Source organism: Salmo trutta, chromosome 15 (genome assembly GCF_901001165.1).
Source record: "Salmo trutta chromosome 15, fSalTru1.1, whole genome shotgun sequence".
NCBI lineage: Eukaryota > Metazoa > Chordata > Actinopteri > Salmoniformes > Salmonidae > Salmo > Salmo trutta.
Genome location: NC_042971.1, coordinates 15,846,024 through 15,873,384, shown reverse-complemented (window position 1 = coordinate 15,873,384; position 27,361 = coordinate 15,846,024). Strand labels below are relative to the sequence as shown.

Below are 27,361 nucleotides of genomic sequence, written 5' to 3'. Positions count from 1 at the left end.
CAGGTGTGGACTAACAGTGAAATACTTTGATGGGCCCTACCCAACAATGCAGAGAGAAAGAAAATAGAGCAATAATAGAAAAGTAAAACACAATAAGGAGTAACAATATATGCCATGTACCAGACAATTGTATTCAATAGAAACACAATGAGTAAGGTTAAATTGGCTATATATACTGAACAAAAATCTAAATGCAACATGCAACAATTTCAAAGATTTTACTGAGTTCATATAAGGAAATCAGTCAATTGAAAAAAATTCATGAGGCCTTGGATTTCACATGACTTGGAATACAGATATGCACCTCTTGGTTACAGATAACTTTAAAAAAGGTAGGTGCGTGTATCAGAAAAACAGTCAGTATGTGTTGTGACCACCATTTTCCTAATGCAGCTCGACACATCTCCTTCACATAGAGTTGATCAAGCTGTTGATTGTGGCATGTGTAATGTTGTCCCACTCCTCTTCAATGTTGTCCCACTCCTCAACATGGGACATCATTCCAAGATGGCGTAGCAGTTCAGACGTCCTGTCGTGTCTCGTGTATATATATATTTACATATTTTTTCTTCACTTATCTTTTTACATTTTTTTATTCAAATACTCAACCTCAAAGCCTCTCCTGCAACCCGCCTCACCAATTTAAAAAAAAAAAAAGAAAGTATTATTTACCTCATCTGAATTCCACAACAGAAGCTAGCCAGAGGTTAGCCATTTTCACTGGCTAACGTTGAAGTTCAGCTAGCCACGGTTAGCCGTCCTCAGCTATCCATTAGCTCGAAAAGCTATCGCCAGTTTTTGTACAGCGCGACTCAGACCAGAGCATATCGGACCTATTCTCTCTCCTTTCCCCGATTTCTACCGCAGGCTCTGGACATTTACACCTGGATCTTGCAGCTAACTAGCTGCTACCTGAGTGACTATTGGCAACGTCGGTCACGGAATTAACACACATTATTACGGAGCTAACCAGCTAGCCAGCTGAAGAGTTCCGTCAGCCACTCTTGGGCTATTCCTGAGCTAGCCAGCTGAAGTGTCTCCTGGGCTACAACTCACCTATCCTGACCCGTTTTACTGCCGATGCGGAGCCCCATCGGGTCTTCACGACTGGACCACCGACGTTATCTGCCCGAGGGAGTTGTCCAACTGGCCCCTCCGTCGCGACGTAACCTGATCGCCCATCTGCGGCCGGCTAATCGTTAGCTGTCTTTTCGGCTGCGATCTGAATAGGTCTATCGGACACTTTTCTTGGGCCACTATAACTAACTATTTTGCCAACTTGGACAGGTCCCCCCTTCCACACGGAACCCCACTAACCCACAGACGGAAACGCACGAGGTGGCTAAAAACAGACCTCCCTCCCATCTTCCACCAGCTTGCTACCTATGGCCCGGCTAGCTGTCTGAATCTCACTGGACCCTCTGATCACTCGGCTAAGCATGCCTCTCCTTAATGTCAATATGCCTTGTCCATTGCTGTTCTGGTTAGTGTTTATTGGCTTATTTCACTGTAGAGCCTCTAGCCCTGCTCATTATACCTTATCCAACCTCTCAGTTCCTCCACCCACACATGCTATGACATCTTCTGGTTTCAATGATGTTTCTAGAGACAATATCTCTCTCATAATCACTAAATGCCTAGGTTTACCTCCTCTGTACTCACATCCCACCATACCTTTGTCTGTACATTATACCTTGAAGCTATTTTATCGCCCCCAGAAACCTGCTCCTTTTTCTCTCTATTCTGGACGTCACAGACGACCAATTCTTATAGCTTTTAGCCGTACCCTCATACTTATTCTTCTCTGCTCCTCTGGGGATGTAGAGGTGAATCCAGGCCCTGCAGTGCCTGGCTCCACTCCTACTCCCCAGGCGCTCTCTTTTGATGACTTCTGTAACCGTAATAGCCTTGGTTTCATGCATGTTAACATTAGAAGCCTCCTCCCTAAGTTTGTTTTATTCACTGCTTTAGCACACTCTGCCAACCCGGATGTCCTAGCTGTGTCTGAATCTTGGCTTAGGAAGTCCACCAAAAACTGTGAAATCTTCATCCCTAACTACAACGTTTTCAGACAAGATAGAACGACCAAAGGGGGCGGTGTTGCAATCTACTGCAGAGATAGCCTGCAGAGTTCTGTCCTGCTATCCAGGTCTGTACCCAAACAATTTGAACTTCTACTTTTAAAAATCCACCTCTCCAAAAACAAGTCTCTCACCGTTGCCGCCTGCTATAGACCCCCCTCGGCCCCTAGCTGTGCTCTGGACACCATATGTGAACTGATTGCCCCCCATCTATCTTCAGAGCTCGTGCTGCTAGGCGACCTAAACTGGGACATGCTTAACACCCCAGCCATTCTACAATCCAAGCTTGATGCCCTCAATCTCACACAAATTATTAATGAACCCACCAGGTACAACCCCAAAGCCGCAAACACTGGCACCCTCATAGATATCATCCTAACCAATGTGCCCTCTAATTACACCTCTGCTGTTTTCAACCAAGATCTCAGCGATCACTGCCTTATTGCCTGCACCCGTAATGGGTCAGCGGTCAAACGACCTCCACTCATCACTGTCAAACGCTCCCTGAAACATTTCAACGAGCAAGCCTTTCTAATCGACCTGGCCCTGGTATCCTGGAAGGATATTGACCTCATCCCGTCAGTAGAGGATGCCTGGTTATTTTTTTTAAATGCCTTCCTCTCCATCTTAAATAAGCATGCCCCTTTCAAGAAATTTAGAACCAGGAACAGATATAGCCCTTGGTTCTCCCCAGACCTGACTGCCCTTAACCAACACAAAAATATCCTGTGGCGTTCTGCATTAGCATCGAACTGCCCCCGCGATATGCAACTTTTTAGGGAAGTTAGAAACCAATACACACAGGCAGTTAGAAACGCCAAGGCTAGCTTTTTCAAACAGAAATTTGCTTCGTGCAACTCCAACTCTAAAAAGTTCTGGGACATTGTAAAGTCCATGGAGAATAAGAACACCTCCTCCCAACTGCCCACTGCACTGAGGATAGGAAACTCTGTCACCACCGATAAGCCCACTATAATTGAGAATTTCAATAAGCATTTTTCTACGGCTGGCCATGCTTTCCACCTAACTACCCCTACTGCATTCAACAGCCCTGCACCCCCCACAGCTACTCGCCCAAGCCTCCCCCATTTCTCCTTCTCCCAAATCCATTCAGCTGATGTTCTGAAAGAGCTGCAAAATCTGGACCCCTACAAATCAGCTGGGCTTGACAATCTGGACCCTTTCTTTCTAAAATTATTATTGCAACCCCTATTACTAGCCTGTTCAACCTCTCTTTCGTGTCGTCTGAGATTCCCAAAGATTGGAAAGCAGCTGCTGTCATCCCCCTCTTCAAAGGAGGTGACACTCTTGACCCAAATTGCTACAGACCTATGTCCATCCTACCCTGCCTTTCTAAGGTCTTCGAAAGCCAAGTCAACAAACAGATTACCGACTATTTCGAATCCCACCGCAAACCTCTCCGCTATGCAATCTGGTTTCAGAGCTGGTCATGGGTGCACCTCAGCCACGCTCAAGGTCCTAAACGACATCGTAACCGCCATCGATAAGAAACAATACTGTGCTGCCGTATTCATTGACCTGGCCAAAGCTTTTGACTCTGTTAATCACCACATCCTCATCGGCAGACTTAGTAGCCTTGGTTTCTCAAACGATTGCGTCGCCTGGTTCACCAACTACTTCTCTGACAGAGTTCAGTGTGTCAAATCGGAGGGCCTACTGTCTGGACCTCTGGCAGTCTCTATGGGGGTACCACAGGGTTCAATTCTTGGGCCAACTCTTTTCTCTGTATACATAAATGATGTCGCTCTTGCTGCTGGTGAATCTCTGATCCACCTCTACGCAGACGACACCATTCTGTATACTTCTGGCCCTTCTTTGGACACTGTGTTAACAACCCTCCAGACGAGCTTCAATGCCATTCAACTCTCCTTCCGTGGTCTCCAACTGCTCCTAAACACAAGTAAAACTAAATGCATGCTCTTCAACCGATCGCTGCCTGCACCTGCCCGCCCATCCAGCATATCTTCTCTGGACGGTTCTAACTTAGAATTTGTGGACAACTACAAATACCTAGGTGTCTGGTTAGACTGTAAACTCTCCTTCCAGACTCACATCAATCATCTCCAATCCAAAGTGAAATCTAGAATTGGCTTCCTATTTCGCAACAAAGCATCCTTCACTCATGCTGCCAAACATACCCTCGTAAAACTGACCATCCTACCAATCCTCGACTTCAGCGATGTCATTTACAAAATAGCCTCCAATACCCTACTCAACAAGCTGGATGCAGTCTATCACAGTGCCATCCGTTTTGTCACCAAAGCCCCATATACAACCCACCACTGCGACCTGTATGCTCTCGTTGGCTGGCCTTCACTTCATAATCGTCGCCAAACACATTGGCTCCAGGTCATCTACAAGACCCTGCTAGGTAAAGTCCCCCCTTATCTCCGCTCACTGGTCACCATAGCAGCACCCACCTGTAGCACGCGCTCCAGCAGGTATATCTCTCTGGTCACCCCTAAAGCCAACTCCTCCTTTGGTCGTCTCTCCTTCCAGTTCTCTGCTGCCAATGACTGGAACGAACTACAAAAATCTCTGAAACTGGAAACACTTATCTCCCTCACTAGCTTTAAGCACCAGCTGTCAGAGCAGCTCACAGATCACTGCACCTGTACATAGCCCATCTATAATTTAGCCCAAACTACTACCTTTTCCCCTACTGTATTTATTTATTTTATTTATTTTGCTCCTTTGCACCATATTATTTATATTTGAACTTTGAACTTTCTTCAAACTACAAATCTACCATTCCAGTGTTTTTCTTGCTATACTTTATTTACTTTGCCACCATGGCATTTTTTTGCCTTTACCTCCCTTATCTCACATCATTTGCTCACATTGTATATAGTCTTATTTTTTTCTACTGTATTATTGACTGTATGTTGTTTACTCCATGTGTAACTCTGTGTTGTTGTATATTGTCGAACTGCTTTGCTTTATCTTGGCCAGGTCGCAATTGTAAATGAGAACTTGTTCTCAACTTGCCTACCTGGTTAAATAAAGGTGAAATAAAATAAATAAATAAAATAAAAAATGGCTGTGCAAAATTCCTGGACAGGAACTGGAACACGCTATTGTACACATCGATCCAGAGCAACCCAAACATGCTCAATGGGTGACATGTCTGGTGATTATGCAGGCCATAAAAAGACTGGGACACTTTCAGCTTCCAGGAATTGTGTACAGATCCTTGAAACACGTGGCCGTGCATTATCATGCTGAAACCTGAGGTGATGGCGGCGGATGAATGGCACGACAATGGGCCTCAGGATCTTGTCATGGTATCTCAGTGCATTCAAATTGCCATCGATAAAATGCAATAGTGTTCGTTGTCCGTACAGTAGCTTATGCATGCACATACCATAACCCTACCATGGAGCACTCTGTTTACAATGTTTACATCAGCAAACCGCTCGCACAGGCGATGCCATACACTTGGTCTGCGGTTGTGAGGCTGATTGGACGTACTGCCAAATTCTCTAAAACAACATTGGAGGAGGCTTATGGTAGAGAATACAACATAAAAGTATCTAGCAACAGCTCTGGTGGACATTCCTGCAGTCAGCATGACAATTGTATGCTCCCTCAAAACTTGAGACATCTGTGGCATTGTGTTGTGTGACAAAACTGCACATTTTAGAGTGGCCTGTTATTGTCCCCAGCACAAGGTGCACCTGTGCAATTATCATGCTGTTTAATCAGCATCTTGATATGCCACACCTGTCATGTGGATGGATTATCTTGGCAAAAGAGAACTGCTCACTAACCGGGATGTAAACAAATTTGTGTATATAATTTGATAGAAATAAGCTTTTTGTGCATTTGGAAGATTTCTGGGATTTATTAAAAATAAAAAAACTGAAATACCTTATTCCATACGTATTCAGACCCTTTGCTATGAGACTTTAAATTGAGCTCAGGTGCATCCTGTTCCATTGATCATCCTTAAGATTTTTCTATAACTTGATTGGAGTCCACCTGTGGTAAATTCAATTGATTGGACATGATTTGGAAAGGCACACACCTGTCTATATAAGATCCCACAGTTGACAGTGCATGTCAGAGCAAAAACCAAGCCATAAGGTCAAAGGAATTGTCCGTAGAGCTTGGAACCACCAAGACTTCCTAGAGCTGGCCGCCCGGCCAAACTGAGCAATCTGGGGAGAAGGGCCTTGGTCAAGGAGGTGACCAAGAACCTGATGGCCACTCTGACAGAGCTCCAGAGTTCCTCTGTGGAGATGGGAGAAACTTCCAGAAGGACAATCATCTCTACAGCATTCCACCAATCAGGCTTTTATGGTAGAGTGGCCAGAGGGAAGCCACTCCTCAGTAAAAGTCACATGACAGACAGGAGTTTGCCAAGAGGCACCTAAAGAACTGTCAGACCAAACAAGATTCTCTGGTCTGATGAAACCAAGATTGAGCTCTTTGGCCCGAATGCCAAAAGTCACGTCTGGAGGATACCTGGCACCATTCCTACGGTGAAGCATATAGTGGTGGCACCATCATGTTGTGGGGATGTTTTTCAGCGGCAGTCACTGGAAGACAAGTCAGGATTAAAGGGAAAGATGAACAGAGCAAAGCACAGACAGATTCTTGATGATAACCTTTGCCAGAGCGCTCAGGACCTCAGACTGGGGCGAAGGTTCACCTTCCAACAGGACAATGATCCTAAGCACACAGCCAAGACAACGCAGGAGTGGCTTCGGGACAAGTCCCGGAATGACCTTGAGTGGCCCAGCCAGAGCCCGGACTTGAACCCGATCGAACATCTCTGGAGAGACCTGAAAAATGCTGTGCAGCGACGCTCAACCTGACAGATCTTGAGAGGATCTGCTGAGAAGAATGGGAGAAACTCCCCAAATACAGGTGTGCCAAGATTGTAGTATCATACCCAAGAAGACTCACGGCTGTAATCTCTGCCAAAGGTGCTTCAACATAGTACTGTGTAAAGGTTCTGAACATTTTTGGAGATATCATATTTCAGTATATGTTGGTATCTTTTTCAACCAAAAAAAAAACTGTTTTTGCTTTGCCATTATGGGATGTTGTGTGTAGATTGATGAGGGAAAAAACACGATTTAATCAATTTTAGAATAAGGCTGTAATGTAGCAAAATGCGGAAAAGTCAAGGGGTCTGAATACTTTCCGAATGCACTGTACAATTTAATAAAGATAAAGATAGCTAATAATTATAAACCAGAATACTGTTTTGTAGTTTTAATACACCACAAGAGAAAAAAATTCTATAATAGAACAAGATTCACAATTTAGACTCCTTCCCGAAACTCAGATTTTCTATCAATGTTTTTGGTGTCTTGGTCTGTGTTGCATCGACACCTGTAGAAAAGACAAAAACACGTATTTGAAACAATTCTTCATTCATATATATACGGATGGACATAAAGAAGGACGGTCAGTCAAACTCACCCTTTGATTTGTTGCATCTGTGAGATGGTTTCTGGCAACACCCTCCCGTAACTCTCAGGTAAAATGAAGCAGAACAGACCCCCAAATATTGCCAGGCTACCAATCAATATATATGGGAGGTACTTGTAGTTATTTCCTGCAAATGAAAAAATGAAGACGTGTTCAGTACCAAGGGAGGGGTCTGAATATCAGCAAAGCAAATTCACAGTGAGAGACATTGTCAATTTTACGTCCGCTCAATCTTGTTCATCTCTACTGAACAAAGAAAGGGACTGTGAGTCAGGTCTTACCGAGGTAGATGATGAAGGGGGAGAGGATGGTGACTATGCGTGCGGCCATGGAGCACGTCCCCATAGCCATGTTCCTAACCACGGTGGGGAAGAGCTCCGTCGTGATGGAGTACACCACACAGAATGCTGCGGTGATGGCAAACTTCCCCACCATCTCCAGAAAGATGGCCAATCCTGGGAGATCTGAAACATAGAGAGACAGCCAGGTGTAAATTGGGTGATGTCTATAAATATCTGTAAATGAGACTCCCTCTGAGACTGTCAATTCATTTTACCTGTGGGGACAATATTAATGAAGAGAATAACAGTGCCACCTAGGAAGAGAGTGGAGGACTGGCATAAGTGTCTGGAACAGTATCTGAGCAGCACCAGGGCGATGAAATAGGCTGGCACTTCTACAACTCCAGACAGGAAGCAGTTGATATAGGGATTTCCATTGAGGTTGGAGGTGTTCAAAATCAGGGCGAAGTAACCACAGCAGATTATCATCCTGCAGAGAAGGGAAATCAAAGATACAGAGCCTAATCTACCATTCCATTCCAGTGTTTTACTTGCTATACTTTATTTACTTCACCACCATGGCCTTTTTTGCCTTTACCTCCCTTATCTCACATCATCTGCTCACATTGTATATAGTCTTATTTTTTGTATTTTTTTCTATTGTATCATTGATTGTATGTTGTTTTACTCCATGTGTAACTCTGTGTTTTTGTATGTTGTCAAACTGCTTTGCTTTATCTTGGCCAGGTCGCAATTGTAAATGAGAACTTGTTCTCAACTTGCCTACCTGGTTAAATAAAGGTGAAATAAAATAAATAAATAAAATAATGAGCATGATGAACAGGCACAAAGTCATATTCAGAGCCATTGAGATTGTGTAGGACTTCAGATGCCAGGACTTACCACAGAAGGGAACACAGAACAGTGATTGAGAGCATGTTGCTGCTCCTCATGACATCCAGAATGTTGTGTTTCATGTCCTTCATGGCCAGAGCATCTTCTACCTGGAGATATGTGGGTAAGTCATCATCAGGATACATCATTTATAAAAGCAAAATGCATAATGGTTGACATTTGCTAAGAGTAAATTCATACTCAGCCATCCCCTGTGTCATTTCTAAGACATTTCTAAGACTTGTCTTGAGACACGGATTGTGTCTCATGACACCCCATGACATTTTACATACAGTTGAAGTCGGAAGTTAACATACACCTTAGCCAAACATATTTAACGTCAGTTTTTCACAATTCCCGTCATTTAATCCTAGTAAAAATGATTTGTCTTAGGTCAGTTAGGATCAACACTTTATTTTAAGAATGTGAAATGTCAGAATAATAGTAGAGAGAATTATTTTTTTATTTTTTTATTTATTATTTATTTCATCACATTCCCAGTGGTTCAGAAGTTAACATACACTCAATTAGTATTTGGTAGCATTGCCTTTAAATTGTTTAACTTGGGTCAAATGATTTGGGTAGCCTTCCACAAGCTTCCCACAATAAGTTGGGTGAATTTTGGCCCATTCCTCTTGACGGAGCTGGTGTAACTGAGTCAGGTTTGTAGGCCTCCTTGCTCACACACACTTTTACAGTTCTGCCCACAAACTTTCTATAGGATTGAGGTCAGGGTTTTTGTGTTGGCCACTCCAATACCTTGACTTTGTTGTCCTTAAGCCATTTTCCACAACTTTGGAAGTATGCTTGGGGTCATTGTCCATTTGGAAGACCCATTTGCGAACAAGCTTTAACTTCCTGATTGATGTCTTGAGATGTTGCTTCAATATATCCACATAATGTTCCATCCTCATGATGCCATCTATTATGTGAAGTGCACCAGTCCCTCCTGCAGCAAAGGACCCCCACAACATGATGCTGCCACCCCCGTGCTTCACGGTTGGGATGGTGTTCTTTGCCCCATGTGCAGTTGCAAACCGTAGTCTGGCTTTTTTATGGCGGTTATGGAGCAGTGGCTTCTTCCTTGCTGAGCGGCCTTTCAGGTTATGTCGATATAGGACTCGTTTTACTGTGGATATAGATACTTTTGTACCTGTTTCCTCCAGCATCTTCACAAGGTCCTTTGCTGTTGTTCTGGAATTGATTTACACTTTTCGCACCAAAGTATGTTCATCTCTAGGAGACAGAATGCGTCTCCTTCCTGAGCGGTATGATGGCTGTGTGGTCCCATGGTGTTAATACTTGCGTACTATTGTTTGAACAGATGAACGTGGTACCTTCAGGCATTTGGAAATTGCACCCAAGGATGAACCAAACTTGAGGAGGTCTACAATTTTTTTTCTGAGATCTTGGCTGATTTCTTTTGATTTTCCCATGATGTGAAGCAAAGAGGCACTGAGTTTGAAGGTAAGCCTTGAAATACATCCACAGGTCCACCTCCAATTGACTCAAATTATGTCAATTAGCCTATCAGAAGCTTCAAAAGCCATGGCATCATTTTCTGGAATTTTCCAATCTGTTTAAATGCACAGTCAACTTAGTGTTTGTAAACTTCTGACCCAATGGAATTGTGATACAGTGAATTATAAGTGAAAAAATCTGTCTGTAAACAATTGTTGGAAAAATTACTTGTGTCATGCACAAAGTAGATGTCCTAACCGACTTGCCAAAACTATAGTTTGTTAACAAGAAATTTGTGGAGTGGTTTAAAAACGAGTTTTAATGACTCCAACCTAAGTGTATGTAAACTTCTGACTTCAACTGTATATACATATATATACACTGAGTGTCGAAACATTAGATGCTTCTTCCTAATATTGAGTTGCACCCCCTTTTGCCCTCAGAATAGCCTCAATTCGTCGGGGCATGGACTCTTCAAGGAGTCGAAAGCGTTCCACCGGGATGTTGACTCAAATGCTTCCCACAGATGTGTCAAGTTGGCTGGGCTTTTTTTTAATCTTGCTTTACATACTTTAATGTCCCCATGGGGAAATCATGTACATGTTTGAAGTGAGTTTAAATACGATAGAAAATAAATTGACAATACAAGTTCATAACAGCTACATACAGTATATACCAATGAAAGGGACTAGCCTGCTGGGCTTACTTGGTGGATAAGAACTTCAGCCCGAGCTGTTTAGGAGGGATATCACACCTGGTACAAATGATTGCCTAGTTTTTTCTTCCTGTCGGGGAGGGGGGAGGGGTGCCCTATACCTGCAGCCAGAGTAGAGTAGTTCAAAGTCCAGGTACAGGGGGTGGTTTGGGTCTAAAAGGATTGTGTGTGCCTTGCTGAGGGCCCTGACCTTAAAGATATTATCCAAGCCTCTCAGTTTGACTCCAAGTACCTTGTTTGCTGTAGGAATATTCATTCATATTTTCCTGGCTGACAGTGGCATTGCCAAACCAACAAACAATAAACAGTTTAAATACTCTCAATGAAAGATTCGTAGAACAGACTCAGTATAGTACAGTCAACTTTAAAAGATCCCAGCTTTTCGAGAAAGTACAGTGTCTGCTGACTCTTTTTGTAGATCAGGTCTATGCATTTACTTCACTGAAGCTTATTGTCCAAGAGGACACCCAGATATTTGTATACCTCTACAATCTCTATAATCTGACCTCTGATACAGTAGATGTTGCAGAGGTGGGTGTTGTTTGCTTCCTGAAGTCTATGCACATCTCTTTGGTCATGTTGGTATTGAGGACCAAGTGTGATTCATCACATCACTCTACAAAGTCCGTTGAGCTTAAATAAAAACAGCAGCGTTGCAGTTCTTGAAACAAACTGGTACCCCTGGCACCTACCACCTTACCCCGTTCAAAGGCACTTAAATCTTTATCATTTCTACAATTTTTATTTATTTCACCTTTATTTAACCAGGTAGAACAGTTGAGAACAAGTTCTCATTTACAACTGCGACCTGGCCAAGATAAAGCAAAGCAGTGCGACAAAAACAACAACACAGAGTTACACATGGGATTAACGTACAGTCAAAAACACAATAGAAAAATCTATGTATGGTGTGTGCAAATGTAGTAAGGTTAGGGTGGTAAGGCAATAAATAGGCCATAGTGGCGAAATAATTACAATTTAGCATTAACACTGGAGTGATAGATGTGCAGGTGATGATGTGCAAGTAGAGATACTGCGGTGCAAAAGAGCAACAACAAAAAAACAATATGGGGATGAGGTAGTTGGGTGTGCTATTTACAGATGGGCTGTGTACAGGTACAGTGATCGGTAAGCTGCTCTGACAGCTGATGCTTAAAGTTTGTGAGGGAGATATAAGTCTCCAGCTTCAGTGATTTTTCAATTCGTTCCAGTCATTGGCAGCAGAGAACTGGAAGGAAAGACGGCCAAAGGAGGTGTTGGCTTTGGGGATGACCATTGAAATATACCTGCTGGAGTGCATGCTACAGGTGGGTGTTGCTATGGTGACCAGTAAGCTGAGATAAGGCGGGGCTTTACTTAGCAAAGACTTAGATGACTTGGAGCCAGTGGGTTTGGCGACGAATATGTAGCGAGGGCCAAGCAACGAGAGCGTACAGGTTGCAGTGGTGGGTAGTATATGGGGCTTTGGTGACAAAACGGATGGCACTGTGATAGACTATATCCAATTTGCTGAGTAGAGTGTTGGAGGCTATTTTGTAAATTACATCGCCGAAGTCAAGGATCGGTAGGATAGTCAGTTTTACGAGGGTATGTTTGGCAGCATGTGTGAAGGAGGCTTTGTTGCGAAGTAGGAAGCTGATTCTAGATTTAATTGTGGATTGGAGATGCTTAATATGAGTCTGGAAGAAGAGTTTACAGTCTAACCAGACACCTAGGTATTTGTAGTTGTCCACATATTCTAAGTCAGAACCGTCCAGAGTAGTGAGGCTAGGCGGGCGGGCAGGTGCGGCCAGCAATCGGTTGAAGAGCATGCATTTAGTTTTACTTGCATTTCTGAGCAGTTGGAGGCCACGGAATGAGTGTTGTATGGCATTGAAGCTTGTTTGGAGGTTTGTTAACACAGTGTCCAAGGAAGGGCCAGAGGTATACAGAATGGTATCGTCTGCGTTGAGGTGGATCAGAGAATCACCAACAGCAAGAGCGGCATCATCGATATGTACAGAGAAAAGAGTAGGTCCAAGAAAAGAGTAGGTCCTTTACCTTGCTGAGCTCACCTTTGACCAGCTGTGCAGTTGTCCTATAACTTTAGGAGGATGGCCATGGCAACGAGTAGGAAGGCGAGATTACATGTGTATCAGTGATCAAGCAATCTAGACACCAAAACCAGGGTGAATGAAGAGCTGACATTAAGGAGCAGATGACAGACCTGAGCCAAACCATCCGAGAAGAGCTACGAGGACTTCGAATCTCAGCGAGATCGAGCTGTGAGTACAGAGCCAGTGGGCATATGGATGAGGAAAGTGTCAATAAAGCAACTGAGCAGCCTTTAAACTACTAAGCCCAGAGACCACGGGCCTGGTGACTGGAGAAGGCTTGAAGGGCCCAAGCAAGACTGTACCTACAGGCCAAGTTTGGTAGGCACATGCCCTGAAGTTGAACTCATTCAAATGGAAGAAGTGTGACCCTTTTAATCAATACTTGATCTCAACGTACCCTGATGACAGAAGCTTGTTTTAATACCCTCGCGGGAGATTGGCCCCAAGGAGGACCTTGGTCAGCTGACGTTGAGTGCAGCAAATGGTTTGCAAATCCCCTATGTAGGGTATGTGCTGGCAGAGGTAAAGGTGGGGACCTTGGTGTTGAGGAACAGAGAATTTGTGATTTCAAGAAATCAAATTCATAACCTTGGGAATCTACACATATTAGGAATGAATGTCATTGGATAGTGTTGGGATGCTCTGGTACCTCTCATTTGTCAAACAGAACCAACCATGGTGAACATTGTCCAAATGGGCCAGGACCCTGAGCACTGGGAGGAGCGACAAGAATGAGATCCCACCCTCAGACGTCTACACCCCTATGTTGCCCAAGGGGCAAGACCTGCTGGTGAAGAAAATAACTGGGAGACTGCAGCTGTGCGCCGCCTCCTATTGGAGTGGGCTAGTCTAGAGCTCAAAGATGGGGTACTCACTCGTCGGGTTTTGGACCCGGAAAAGCATCGGTATGCAGCCAAATCCATGGGAGAAATGGCCATGTTGGAATGGCCAAGATGCTGTCGGCCCTCAGTCGACGCTACTACTGGTCCCAGATGGAAAAGGATCTATGGGTGTGGGCCTCAGCGTGTAGAAGATGTGTGCGGCAGAAGACACTCCCTGAAGGCAGGGCATCTTGCAAGAAGGGACGCAAACCCTACCACACACAGGAAAGGAAAGGGCAGTCGAGGTGGGTGCAACATCTTAACCTGAACAAGTGTGCAATAACACTTTTCATACATCCATAGATGGTGCATCTACCCCCTGAAAAATCTACCTCTGCCTGTGGAAAAGTGGGGAAGGATGCCCAAAGGTAGACTAAGCCAGTGTGCTCTGAAGGGAAATATGGTAAAATCCAAACCATGGCTTATCAATGGCTGATGCTATGGAACAGAGGAAGTTACTCCAGAGCATGCCCCTGATGAGAGACCCCGGTGGAGAACCAGGGGCAGACAGATGTCCAACACCCCAGACGGTCACCAAGGAGGATCATTGGAAGACACCCCTCCCAACTCCAATAGTGAGTAAAATAAATGGGCCTGAAGTAGTTGCAAAGTGCACACGAGGACAGGCGGCGAAAAGTGGAGTCATGACATGACTAAATAAAATGTTTTGAATTCTACCAGGAAATGGCTTGCTCTCACTAATTTTTTTGTCTGCGCATTTTGTGTGATTTCACTTACGGTTTGCTTTGGATTGTCACTGACTGGATTCACAGGAGTGTAACAACGGGAGAAAACTGCAGCAACTCACATCTGATTGACCCCCCCACTCGCGAGAATACAAGTACAGTAATTTAGGGTTATTCCCATTGGTTCACTGCAGATTGAAACCTGTATTTAAAGCCTTTCAGAAACAGCATGGAGGCAGCGAATGACGGTGGTATGTGCTTTGAAGCCAGAAAGACATCCACTTAAAAAAATCTAATTTTGTCATTATGGGGTCAGGGGGAAAATGGAGTACAAGATGCGTGTCAGGGATCGAGCGGCAGTATTATCATCAGGAGATGTGTACTTGGAAAATGGAAGAGGAATGGAGGGAAAAAGAGAGGGAGAACAGGTCTAAGAGAGTGAGGGAAGAAGAGGGTGAGCGATAATAATGGGGGAAAAAAGGGAGATGGTTTGTCAAAAAAGAATGGTAGAAAGTGTAAGCAGAGGGAGCTGAAGACAGGAGGAGAAATGGAAGTGAATGAGGGTGAAGTATTGGAGGTGGTAGGTGCGTTAAAGTTATCGGAGACCAAGGTATGCACCGAGGATCAGGATGAAGAAGAGTCTATGACAGTAGGAGTGAAGTTCATGGAAGAAGTGAACACTTGCCTTTTGGCTGATCCATTTGTGGTTTCACAGTGGGTGAAAAAAGAGTTGGGTCATGTGGAATCGGTGAGGATAACAAGAAGTGGTCTAGTGATAATTGTTTGTGTTTCTGTTGGGCAGAGGAAGAATGCGCTCGAAGTCAAACGAATGGGGGCAAGAAAAGTGAATTGTATCGTTCTCAAGAAAAGGGATCCAGTGATAACTGGGGTAACAGTAGATATAAAACGTTTACCAGCTGAGGGCAAAGATTCCCAGTGTATGTGATGCTTGACGTTTGATGCGACACAGACGGTGGGGAAACAGAAGAGTCATTGTCTGTTCTTTTGAGTTTTTAAGTTGAGTCTTTGCCTGACAAGGTGAAGTTAGGATATAAGTTATCCTGTACGAGCGTATATGTCGAATACGTTAAGATGTTACAGGTGTCAAGCTTATGGGCATGTGGCAGCAGTGTGTAGGAGAGAGGGTCCAAGGTGTGAGAAATGTGCAGAAGGGCATGAGACAAAGGAATGTGTAGTATTGGGGAAAGTAGTGGAATGTGTTAATTGTAGGAGTGCCCATGGAGCTAGGGATCAGAAATATCTCGTGCAAGAGAGGCAGGTTGAGGTTTCCAGGGTTAGAGTAGAGCAGAAGTTGTCATATGCTGAGGCAGTGAAGGAAATAGAGGAAGGTGGGTTGAGGGGGAGGATGTCAGAAACTGGGAAAGGGGCAGAGCTCTGGCCACATCATTGATGGAAAACACGGACTGGAGTAACAGGGACATTCACAGTTGAACTATTTTCCATTGGACTGGAATTTAACAAACGGATTTCTCATTTTAATGAGTAGACTCTGGTTTATTGTGACCATATATTCACAGTTAAATGTGTGGCATTGTACTGCACATAATTGATTTGTGCTACAGGCCTAACCCACAGGAGGTGGATCTGGAGTGGACAGAGCAGAAGGAAAACCATGAATGGATTTTCCCACCCCCTAAACTGGAGAAAGACTTTTTCTTTTTGTGGAATAAAATTCCACTTTCGGCCATTAGTGGGTGACCTAAATTTGTACCTACCTCTGTTCCCCCCCAAAAATCTATACTGTTTGTTGAAGCTCTGCCTCCTTGTGTTTTTGGTCACTGATGTGGTTCCCAACTGGCCACTGATTGAACCTGAATCTTTAGAGTCCTGGTGTGCAAACTTTCCACCAGGTGGCGGTGTCGGTTACTTTATGACACATTCACGGATCACTACAGAGGAGTTTTGGTTCCTGACTCAAAGGGAATACCCTGCCGTCTCCTTGTGAGCATTAAAAGTCCAGGTACCCTTCGTCAGCTCATACAGTATCTGTGTGAAGCTGGATTCAGTGCTCTCGTCTGCATTAAAACCAAATATCAATCCAGGTTGAATGTGACAGCAGAAATGAGGTGCGTACTGTCGACCACGCCCCCTTATTTTGAGAAGCTCCGACCCGACATGCATCAAACACACCCATCTCATTAGTGGTGGTGAGATAAGAGACATTATGTCAGACTAATTTGCAATTGACTGTCTTAGCCCCACATTAAAGTATGTGATAGTGAGTTGAGAAGACAGAAATACTGTTTTTTCAATTGACTGCCATAGCCCAAAATAAAAAAATTCAACTGAGTTAGTGTCTTAATGTCTTATTTCTAAGATGTCTTATATATTTAAGACATTTCTAACATTTTGATTTATCTAACCTTTACATTGACAGGGAGTCAATGCTGAGACCAAGGTCTCTATTCCAGATAAGCCCTGTACAGCACCACAATACACATAAAAATACAATGTACACATTAAACTACACATTCATATACACAAAATACACGTCATTACACACAATACACAAAAAGCAAAACACAATCATAAAAAACAGACACATTCTTCAAGATAAAAGGTCCCCCTACAGCTTTCTGAAACACCCTAGAGGCACCAATTCCTAAAATGTTTAAGAACGTTGGAGATCATTCCACACATGATGCAAAAGAAATAACTAAGAGCAGATATACCAAACTCATTGGAAATCAAAGGGGATCTCCAGAGTTAGTCATGCCTGAGACCTGGTCTGGTATCCTGTACAGAACGTCTTTAAGTTAACAATAAAGAAAGTTAAGGCAAAAGTTTATGCAGGAGGGCTTTATAAACAAAAACAGTTTAATGCATCAGTCTATGAGACTTCAAAGAGGGCCAGCCAACATATCGCTCGTAATAAAGCGCAGTGCACTATGATACAATGCTTACAATGTCTTCAATACAGTGGCAGCTGCATTCATACGTCTCAAGACATGTCGCAAGACATCGCAAGACATGGTGATGGCTGGGAAGATTGCGCCTCTATTCTATTACCTGCATATCCTTTATCTGCATTAGCACAGAGTCCACCATCTATCTCACTTTTGTTATTCTGCAGTGCTACACTGCATTGGTAAAAACACATCAGAAACCTTAACTAGAGTATTCTGATGAATGACCTGCATTACGCCATAAAACAGGAAGGAATGCATTAGTCTCTCAAATGATTTACCAATGGTTGGTTTACTTCATTCAGGTTATGTACTGCAGTGACTTTGACTTCAACTCGATTAGTACCTAAAATATATATTTTACATCAGAATCAAAGACATAGACACTTTTGTAATTCTTCTGTGGATGGTTTTTGTTACTCCATATGCTTAGGAAGTTTATTTTATGAAATGACGTACGCTAAACTGTAGCTAAGTAAGCTAGCTCACCTCTGAGGGAGTGAAGATGACCTCTGGTGCTTCAACTCCGTTCCTCCTGGCAGCGTCTCTCAGTATGGCCTCAGCCTCCTCAACTCTTCCCTGAGAGAGCAGCCATCTGGGAGACTCTGGGATGACCCTATACCAATTCATACACAGTCATAAAAACTTAACTGAAGCCCTTTGTGCAATCAGGCTAATGAAGTATGCAAGAAGTAATGTACCTTGCTAAAAGAAGAGGCCACAGATCATCGACTTAGTAGAAGGTTTTGCTGGAAAATCATTTTTTGTCGGGATAAATTGTGCTTACCACCATAGGGGGATGTATATGAGTCCAGAGCCTGCCATGGGCACCAGCAACCACCTCCACTCACGGATGAAGTATGCCACAGGTGGCATTAACATGTAGCCAATTGCAGAGCTCACGAACACTCCAAGAGAGGAGAATACCACACGAACTCCAGGGCTGAGAATTTCTATCCCTAGGACCAGATATGCAAGTTCAGTAAATTGACCAAACGTACAAGAGATACTGTAGATACAAGGAATGCTTATTTTCAACCTACCAAGAACATATGCTACGACATAGTTGGAGACTGATCCAGCGCCAACAAAGAAGAAAATAATACTGAATGCCTCCCAGTTTGGGGAGAATATTTGTATGAATGTGGCCACAGTCTGGATTATTATCGTAGTGAAGAGTGCTGGCTTTCTTCCAAACCTGTTGATGAAAAAGAACGCAAGGTCACGTCTCACATGATTCTCCATTAGCACTGAGGGTCACAGTATGAGAGGATACAGTATGACAGTATACAGTATGAGAGTATACAGTATGACAGGATACAGTACTGACCTGTCAGACATCTGGCCAGAGATGAACGTTCCCACAAGCGCACCAAAGTAGTGAATTGATGTGGTCAAAGGAACTTTGTACGCATTATCACACACCACATCCCACTGCAAAATACACATATTTCTTAATTTACACAAATGTATTTTCTCTACCCTTTACAAAAAGTGAAACTGCAGTTACAGTGCAGTAATTGTTATTCTGAATTCCAGTAATTGTTGTATGCTGTAACTGCAAAATAACCACAGTAGAACTGCAAAATGATGACTAGACAACATAGTAACACAGCAGCTAGTTTCTGGATGCAGTAATTGCAGTACAACTGCAACATACACTGCCTGTCAGGTTGTATAAATGATTGGGAGACAGGCGCAGGAATTCGTAATAGGGGGGTTTAATACTCCACCCAAAATATACAACAGGCCATGAAAAGGCACGGGACGAAGCCCAAAACAAACTCGTACACAAAAACACAGCGACGTAACCCAAACAAAAGAGTGAGGTAAAAACTCGAATAAATACAGGGGACGAGACGAGACTCGCAATACACTACATGGGATGAGACCCGTAATAACAAGTGCACAATACATGCAGCACGAAAGCCGAAATAACAAAGCACAGGTACTCACAGACCAACGGACATGGGAACAATAACCGACAAGTCAACGGTGAAGAGGGCACAGATATACAATTACTAATCAGGGGAATTGGAATCAGGTGTGCGTAATGAGACAGTTCAGTGATGCCTAGAGGCTGGTGACGTAGACCTCCGGAACTGATGCTTGAAATGAGCAGCAGTACCGGGGGAATCCGTGGCAGTACCCCCCCGAAGTTGTGTCAGCGTCGGATGGGCCAGTTGCAGCTGCTGAAGTTGCGGCGCCGGCGGACGGACCAGTTGCAGCGGCGTAATGGCACGGATTCCCCCAGTACAGCTGCTCATGGCATGCACTAGTTCCGGAGGTCTACGTCACCGGCCTCGGGGATGACCACATGGTCACAGTGCGGGTCGGTCAGGGCACCGATGGTGAAAATCCCTGGTCAGTAAAGTGTCCAGGATGTCCACCGCAGGAACCCAGCACTGCCCCTCTGGGCTGTACCCCTCCCCTGACGGGCTGCACCAGCAGCGGGACGACACCGGTCTCGAGGACGACCACAGGAACGTGGTGTGGGTTGGTCAGGGCCAGTTGCAGCTGCCGAAGTTGCAGCAGTGTCGGACGGGCCAGTTGCAGCGGCGTCGGACCGGCCAGTTGCAGCTGCCAAAGTTGCGGCGGTGTCGGACGGGCCAGTTGCAGCTGTCTCCATTTAGGGTTGGTTATTCTGTCACGTTGTTTAACTGTTACGGCTAGGGGAACCCCTCGACAGTATCCGGTGAAATGGCAGAGCGCGAAATTCCTCCCAAAATTATTCGAAATATTTAACTTTCATACATTCACAAGTGCAATACACCAAATTAAAGCTTAACTTCTTATTAAAATCAATTTTTATGCCATTTTTCTCGTAAAAAAGCGATAATTTTCCAACCGGGAAAGCGTGTTTACGTTCAAAGAGAGAGAAAGTAAAAGCATGGGATCCCCTCGTGCACGAGCCTCAGTTTGATGGCCCTCTGATCGACCACTTAACTGACATCAATAAGAAACAATACTGTGCAGCCGTATTCATTGACCTGGCCAAGGCTTTCGACTCTGGCAGTCTCTATGGGGGTACCACAAGGTTCAATTCTTAGGCCGACTCTCTTCTCTGTATATATCAATGATGTCACTCTTGCTGCTGGTGAGTCTCTGATCCACCTCTACGCAGACGACACCATTCTGTGTACTTCTGGCCCTTCTTTGGACACTGTTATAAACCTTCCAGACAAGCTTCAATGCCATACAACTCTCCTTCCGTGGCCTCCAACTGCTCTTAAATACAAGTAAAACTAAATGCATGCTCTTCAACCGATCGCTGCCTGCACCTGCCTGCCCATCCAGCATCACTACTATGGATGGTTCTGACTTAGAACATGTGGACAACTACAAATACCAAGGTGTCTGGTTAGACTGTAAACTCTCCTTCCAGACTCACATCAAACATCTCCAATCCAAAGTTAAATCTAGAATTGGCTTCCTATTTCACAACAAAGCATCCTTCACTCATGCTGCCAAACATACCCTCGTAAAACTGACCATCCTATCAATCCTCGACTTCGGCGATGTCATTTACAAAATAGCCTCCAATACCCAACTCAATAAATTGGATGCAGTCTATCACAGTTCCATCCGTTTTGTCACCAAAGCCCCATATACTACCCACCACTGCGACCTGTACGCTCTCGTTGGCTGGCCCTCGCTTCATACTCGTCGCCAAACCCACTGGCTCCAGGTCGTCTACAAGACCCTGCTAGGTAAAGTCCCCCCTTATCTCAGCTCGGTGGTCACCATAGCAGCACCCACTTGTAGCATGCGCTCCAGCAGGTATATCTCACTGGTCACCCCCAAAGCCAATTCCTCCTTTGGCCGCCTCTCCTTCCAGTTCTCTGCTGCCAATGACTGGAACGAACTACAAAAATCTCTGAAACTGGAAACACTTATCTCCCTCACTAGCTTTAAGCACCAGCTGTCAGAGCAGCTCACAGATTACTGCACCTGTACATAGCCGATCTATAATTTAGCCCAAACAACTACCTCTTCCCCTACTGTATTTATTTATTTATTTTTCTCCTTTTTCACCCCATTATTTCTATTTCTACTTTGCACTTTCTTCCACTGCAAATTTACTATTCCAGTGTTTTACTTGCTATATTGTATGTACTTCGCCACCATGACCTTTTTTTGCCTTTACCTCCCTTATCTCACCTCATTTGCTCACATTGTATATAGACTTATTTTTCTACTGTATTATTGACTGTATGTTTGTTTTACTCCATGTGTAACTCTGTGTTGTTGTATGTGCCAAACTGCTTTGCTTTATCTTGGCCAGGTTGCAATTGTAAATGAGAACTTGTTCTCAACTTGCCTACCTGGTTAAATAAAGGTGAAATAAAAAAATAAAAATAAAACTTGCCTAGTTATATAAAGGTTACATTTAAAAACAAGCCAGAGGCAAAGTACAAAGGGGGCAAAGTACAAATGTTTCCGTAAGGGTGAGATATATTATAGAGCTAATATTATAGATTGTGAACTATTACACTATAACACTGTCTTATAGCTTCTCTGTTTTATATCATTATATTCTCTCTATATTTGAGGGAGCGGTAGTAGTGGTGAAGGATGCTTTAGTAACAGCATGGAACTGGACTACGGAGGAAATGAAGGGTGTCTTGAAGTATGCATTATGGGCAGTGTTAGTAGTAGCAGGGTTTACCTTGTTAGCATTGCTGGGATATCACCTTCTGAAGGCGTTGATGTTGAAACGTGTATGCAGTACTGATTTACCTCAAGATGAGGTACAGTTGATTAAGGCTATCACACATGTACTGTATATCGGGTGGCCATGGAGGGAGAAGGAGGAGACGGGGGCTGAGTTAGGATGATATGGCGTGGGAACACCTTTTGTAAACCTGCAGCTTGAAGCGGAAGTCTGGGTACAAGCATGGGGTGTATAGAGCCTTGACCCCAGCGGAACAGTATCCCAAAGGTATAGAGTCAGTCTAAGGGAGTGTGGGAATCGTCATGTTATCAAACTTCTGTTTTTGCCATATATGATTATGCATAGCTTAACGCATTACTAATACTTGTCATATTTTGTGGTTTTATTTTCTTTTGCTTTTCAAGTCTTTTGTTATCACTCTCTTAGGAACCTGAAGCAGGAAGAGAAAGTCAAAAGCTCCAGCTGAAATGTCATTATCAGTTGTATAAAAGGAGGGGAATAAGAGTGTACATAGTGTGATAAGTCATAGGCTATAAGTCTCTGCGGTGTAAACATACACATCAACTGAGAATATGGTTTATTTTTTCTAAGTTTCGAAGTTTATATATATATAGTTCAACAGTATGGAGTTACTATTAAAAAAGGAGGGACTATTGGGTTCTAGCTTGAAATTTACTAATTCATGTTATCATACTAGAACATATTGATTACTTTACATGTACAAGGAATGTATATGTTGGGGTCAAGTGAGGGTGGATAAGAACTAGGTCTATGGAAAGTTACTGAGTGAGACAAGGGGAGTGCAGAAAGTTTTAACTTCTGTCAAAACATGTTATTGTTAAATCTCATGGCTCCTAAGGAGGGAGGCAAAGGGCAACAGTCTGGTTTCAGTCACTAATAAGGTAGGACAGTTGTGGATTAGGGAGGAGTGAGGAATTCAGGCCGAGGTCAGGTCAGATGAAGTGAGAAGAACAGTTCTATTTCACACACATACAGTATACTTCCACGCCCACGAAGGTTCTAGCATCAGGCTGTCTAGATGTGCAAGGAGTTGACTCCGCCCAGTAGGAGGGTATAAATATATGTAATTGTGTAAACATGTCTTTGTTTTTGCAGCTGTATGACCAGTGGGTAAATAAAGATGGTTTGAGATTTTCCTGGTCGTCCGTTTGAGTTTTTACTCTGTTTGTTCAGAACCTAAAGGATAATCATGAATTAATCGTGAATAATGATAAGTGTGAAAGTTACAGAAGTATAAATATCATACACTCCCACCAAATGCTAACCTCCCCTGTTATCGGTAATGGTAATAGGTTAGCATGTCTTGGGGGTATGAGCTTTGTGCCTCTGTAACTTTCTCACTCATCATTATTCATGATTTACTCATAATTATCCATGATCATGGTAGCATCCACATTGATGTAGAAGTGTTCAGAAACATATTCTACTCTTATTTACAATAAAAGTGACTCCAGATTGACAGTAGAAAGGCCTCTTAAGTGTCCTAAGTTTTCATAACTGTGACCTTAATTGCCTACCGTCTGTAAGCTGTTAGTGTCTTAACGACTGTTCCACAAGTGCATGTTCATTAATTGTTTATGGACATTGAACAAGCATGGGTAATAGTGTTTAAACAATTTACAATGAAGATCTGTGAAGTTATTTGGATTTTTACGAAGTTTAGTAGACGGTTGCTGTCAAAAAGTGATTGATGTGTTTTGATGTGTCCTTTGGTTGTCCTCTCGTTGACATCTTAATTGGGGATAGAATCCCACTGACGGGATTGCTAGCATGGCGGAAATTAAAAACAGCAAAAATCTAATAATTTCAATTTCTCAAACAATCAACTATTTTACACCATTTGAAAGATAAACATCTCCTTAATCGAACCACGTTGTCTGATTTCAAAGAGGCTTTACGGCGAAAGCATAAAGTTAGATTATGTCAGGAGAGTACATAGCCAAAAAAGTACACACAGCCATTTTCAAATCAAGGACAGGCGTCACCAAAAGCAGAAAACCCGCTAAAATGATGCACTAACCTTTGACAATCTTCATCAGATGACACTCCTAGGACATTATGTTAGACAATACATGCATTGTTTGTTCTAACAAGTTCATATTTATATCCAAAAACAGCATTTTACATCGGCGCATGTCGTTGAGAAAATGTGTCTCCCCCAAAACTGCCAGTGAATTTACAAAAAATACTCATTATAAAACGTGGTTAAAGTATTAAACTGTTATTCAAATAATTATAGAATAACATCTCCTGAATACAACCGCATTGACAGATTTCAAAATAACTTTACCGGGAAAGCACACTTTGCAATAATCTGGGTACTCTGCTCAGAAAAATACACTACGCAATACAGATAGCCGCCATGTTGGAATCATCTAAAATCATAAATAACATTAGAAATATTCCCTTACCTTTAATAATCTGCATCAGAAGGCACTTCCAGGATTCCCAGGTGCACAACAAATGTTGTTTTTTTCAATGAAGTTCATAATTTATGTCCAAATAACTCCATGTTGTTCCGTGTTGTTAGCGCGTTCAGTAGGCTACTCAAAATGTAGGGCGCGGGAGGGAAAAGTCATGACGAAAAGTTAAAAAAAAAATCTATTTACGTTCGTTCAAACATGTCAAACGTTGTTTAGCATCAATCTTTAGGGCCATTTTTAGCGTGAAACATCAGTAATATTTCAACCGGACTTTTCCTGTGTCTTGAAAAACGTTTGGAATACAAGGTCTCATCTCACATGAACGCGCATGAACGCGCAATAATGAAGTGACGACATCCCAGGGACATCAACTTCCCTTCCTTCTCATCCGGTCTCTGTTCATCATAGACGCTTCATACAACTTTATAAAGACTATTGACATCTAGTGGAAGCCATAGGAAGTGCAAAATGAATCCTTTGTCACTGTGTGTTCCATTGGCAATGACTCGAAAATAGTACAGCCACAAGATTTTCATTTCCTGCTTGTATTTTTTCTCAGGTTTTTGCTTGCCATATGAGTTCTGTTATACTTAGAGACACCATTCAAACAGTTTTAGAAACTTCAGAGTGTTTTCTATCCAAATCTACTAATAATATGCATATTCTATTTTCTGAGCCAGAGTAGTAACCTGTTTAAATTGGGTACGTTTTTCATCCGGCCGTGAAAATACTGCCCCTTAGCCCCTAAAGGATGTTCTCACAGTATTTGGTGCGGCATGTAGTCTAGTAGTTAGAGCTTTGGTGTCATAGATCAATATTTCATATTGCATAGTAAACTTTACTAATTGTAATATGCATGCTTACATTTCTCTAGTAAAGTTTATGAAGAAAATAAAAGGTTTGAAAGAAAATGTAATTTACCTTCAATTAAATCTCTCTCTCTCTCTCGCTTCCGTGGTGTCAGGTTAGCTGAGGGGGTTACAAGCAAACGAGGGCCATGCTCAAGACATTCTTTTCTTATATTTTCTAAGAAAAACACTGTTGTGTATTGATATTCTAGTTTTGTCCCTTTAGGGCACCTGTAACCCCCCTTGGTTACCTACGTTGAATGCTTGGAATGTTCTTCCTGTGCAACGCATTAAACAATGCCCACGTTAATTTCTACTCCCGTCTCATGTCCTGTCCTTATATTAGTTGTATATAAGTAATACAGTGTGCTATACAACAAAACTAACGAGGAAGAAACGTTCTCACTCATCATCTTCGGCAGAAAGTCTGAGTTAAATTCGTTATTATTTTTGCTGTAGAAAGACGCAAACGAGTGATGCTAGCTAGTCTTTGATGTCACGGCAGCGAGAGCCTCGAGGGATAGGAAGAGTTTCGCTGCGGGAGAAAGTGAAGTCATCATGAGTTAAAAGAAAGAAAATAAGGGTTCTGGGTGTAAGGGACCGTCTGAAAAGTGTGAGAAAGAAAAATAAACCGAAAATGTCTGCATTGATTGGAAATATAGGAACATTTGATGAATCTGTGGAACAATGGAGTTCTTACACAGAATGTTTTGAATACTTTGTGTTGGCAAATGGAATTAATGCAGAAGTCGTTGTGCCAACATTTTTTACTGTTATGGGAGGAAAAACATTCAATCTACTGCGCAGCCTAGTAACGCCTGAAAAACCTGGTGATAAATCATATGATGAAATTGTGGCTACCTTACAGTTTTTCTCAATTGCTAAAACACAATTTCTGAAACCTTGCTCCATTTCCTGAAAACATTAAACACAAAACCTCATCTTAAAGCACTATTTACATAACCTCTGACTCCTCTCGCAAAATGAAACATTTGCCTCAAAACAGTTTTACCTGTGTTCAAAATCAAACACTGCTCTCAAATCATAAACAAAGTGATCAAAATGATATACACTCTCAAGCAGTCAGTAAACAATACACCGAAAAATAGAAAACACATTGTTCAAAACATACAATTCTCAGGGAGAAGTACATTTTTTATTTAAAAAAATATTCATATTTTTCTGTCATTGTCTTTTGATGAACGAAAACATGTTCTATCATTGTAGCTCAAAATTGATCAGAAATTACTACTCTGCTTTGCTCTTTGCAATTTTGTTTTTTGTTCTTCCTCCTCCTTGTACCCCTATTTCTACAGTACTGTACCCTGCATCTCACAAACTTTTCCTTTGTCTCTGTGATACTGTAATTCTTGTTCTTTGTTGATATGAACCTGCAACCAGTCAAAATCTATTGAGCAGTCAGTGCTGTTAATAAATGGAAAGCACAATGTTCAGGGCCATACAATTTGTCCATTGTACAGTATACAGCCTACAATGCACTGTACTACAGTATACAATACTAAAAGGGACAAAAATCAAAGGAGTAAACATGTGTTCAATGTGCTTCTTCTTGTCTTTGGGCTGGGTCAGGCCAGAGCACTTCGTCAACATCACAAGCAATATTGTCACTCCTGAGGCAACGGGGGAAGAAGCCTCTTGTGTGCCGTATCCAGCCCTGACATGATGCCTCACCTATATCACCACAGGCTAAATCCATGGCTTGCAGCAGATTTACTCTGGTGTAGGGTTGTCTATCATACACTTTCCATCTCCAAGAGGAGAAAAACTCCTCAATCGGATTCAGGAAAGGCGAGTATGGAGGGAGGTACAAGTTCATAAACTGCCCATTGATGTTAAACCATTCCCTTACCTGAGCAGCTCGGTGGAAACTGACATTGTCCCACACTAT

At 42.8% G+C, this 27,361-nt stretch overlaps 1 protein-coding gene across 1 annotated transcript in view; it reads right to left on the bottom strand.

The window, feature by feature from the left end:
• Nucleotides 1-7,217: 7,217 nt before the first annotated feature.
• LOC115148547 (solute carrier family 22 member 4-like) overlaps nucleotides 7,218-27,361 on the bottom strand; it is a 41,108-nt gene continuing 20,964 nt past the window's right edge. The window contains exons 2-10 of the mRNA XM_029690521.1: nucleotides 18,816-18,919; nucleotides 18,529-18,683; nucleotides 18,273-18,444; nucleotides 17,975-18,101; nucleotides 8,729-8,829; nucleotides 8,101-8,315; nucleotides 7,826-8,008; nucleotides 7,536-7,671; nucleotides 7,218-7,445 (exon numbers count right to left, since the gene is read on the bottom strand). Coding sequence (XP_029546381.1) covers nucleotides 7,376-7,445; nucleotides 7,536-7,671; nucleotides 7,826-8,008; nucleotides 8,101-8,315; nucleotides 8,729-8,829; nucleotides 17,975-18,101; nucleotides 18,273-18,444; nucleotides 18,529-18,683; nucleotides 18,816-18,919 — 1,263 coding nt within the window. The 3' untranslated portion in view covers nucleotides 7,218-7,375. The remainder of the gene's footprint in view (nucleotides 7,446-7,535; nucleotides 7,672-7,825; nucleotides 8,009-8,100; nucleotides 8,316-8,728; nucleotides 8,830-17,974; nucleotides 18,102-18,272; nucleotides 18,445-18,528; nucleotides 18,684-18,815; nucleotides 18,920-27,361) is intronic.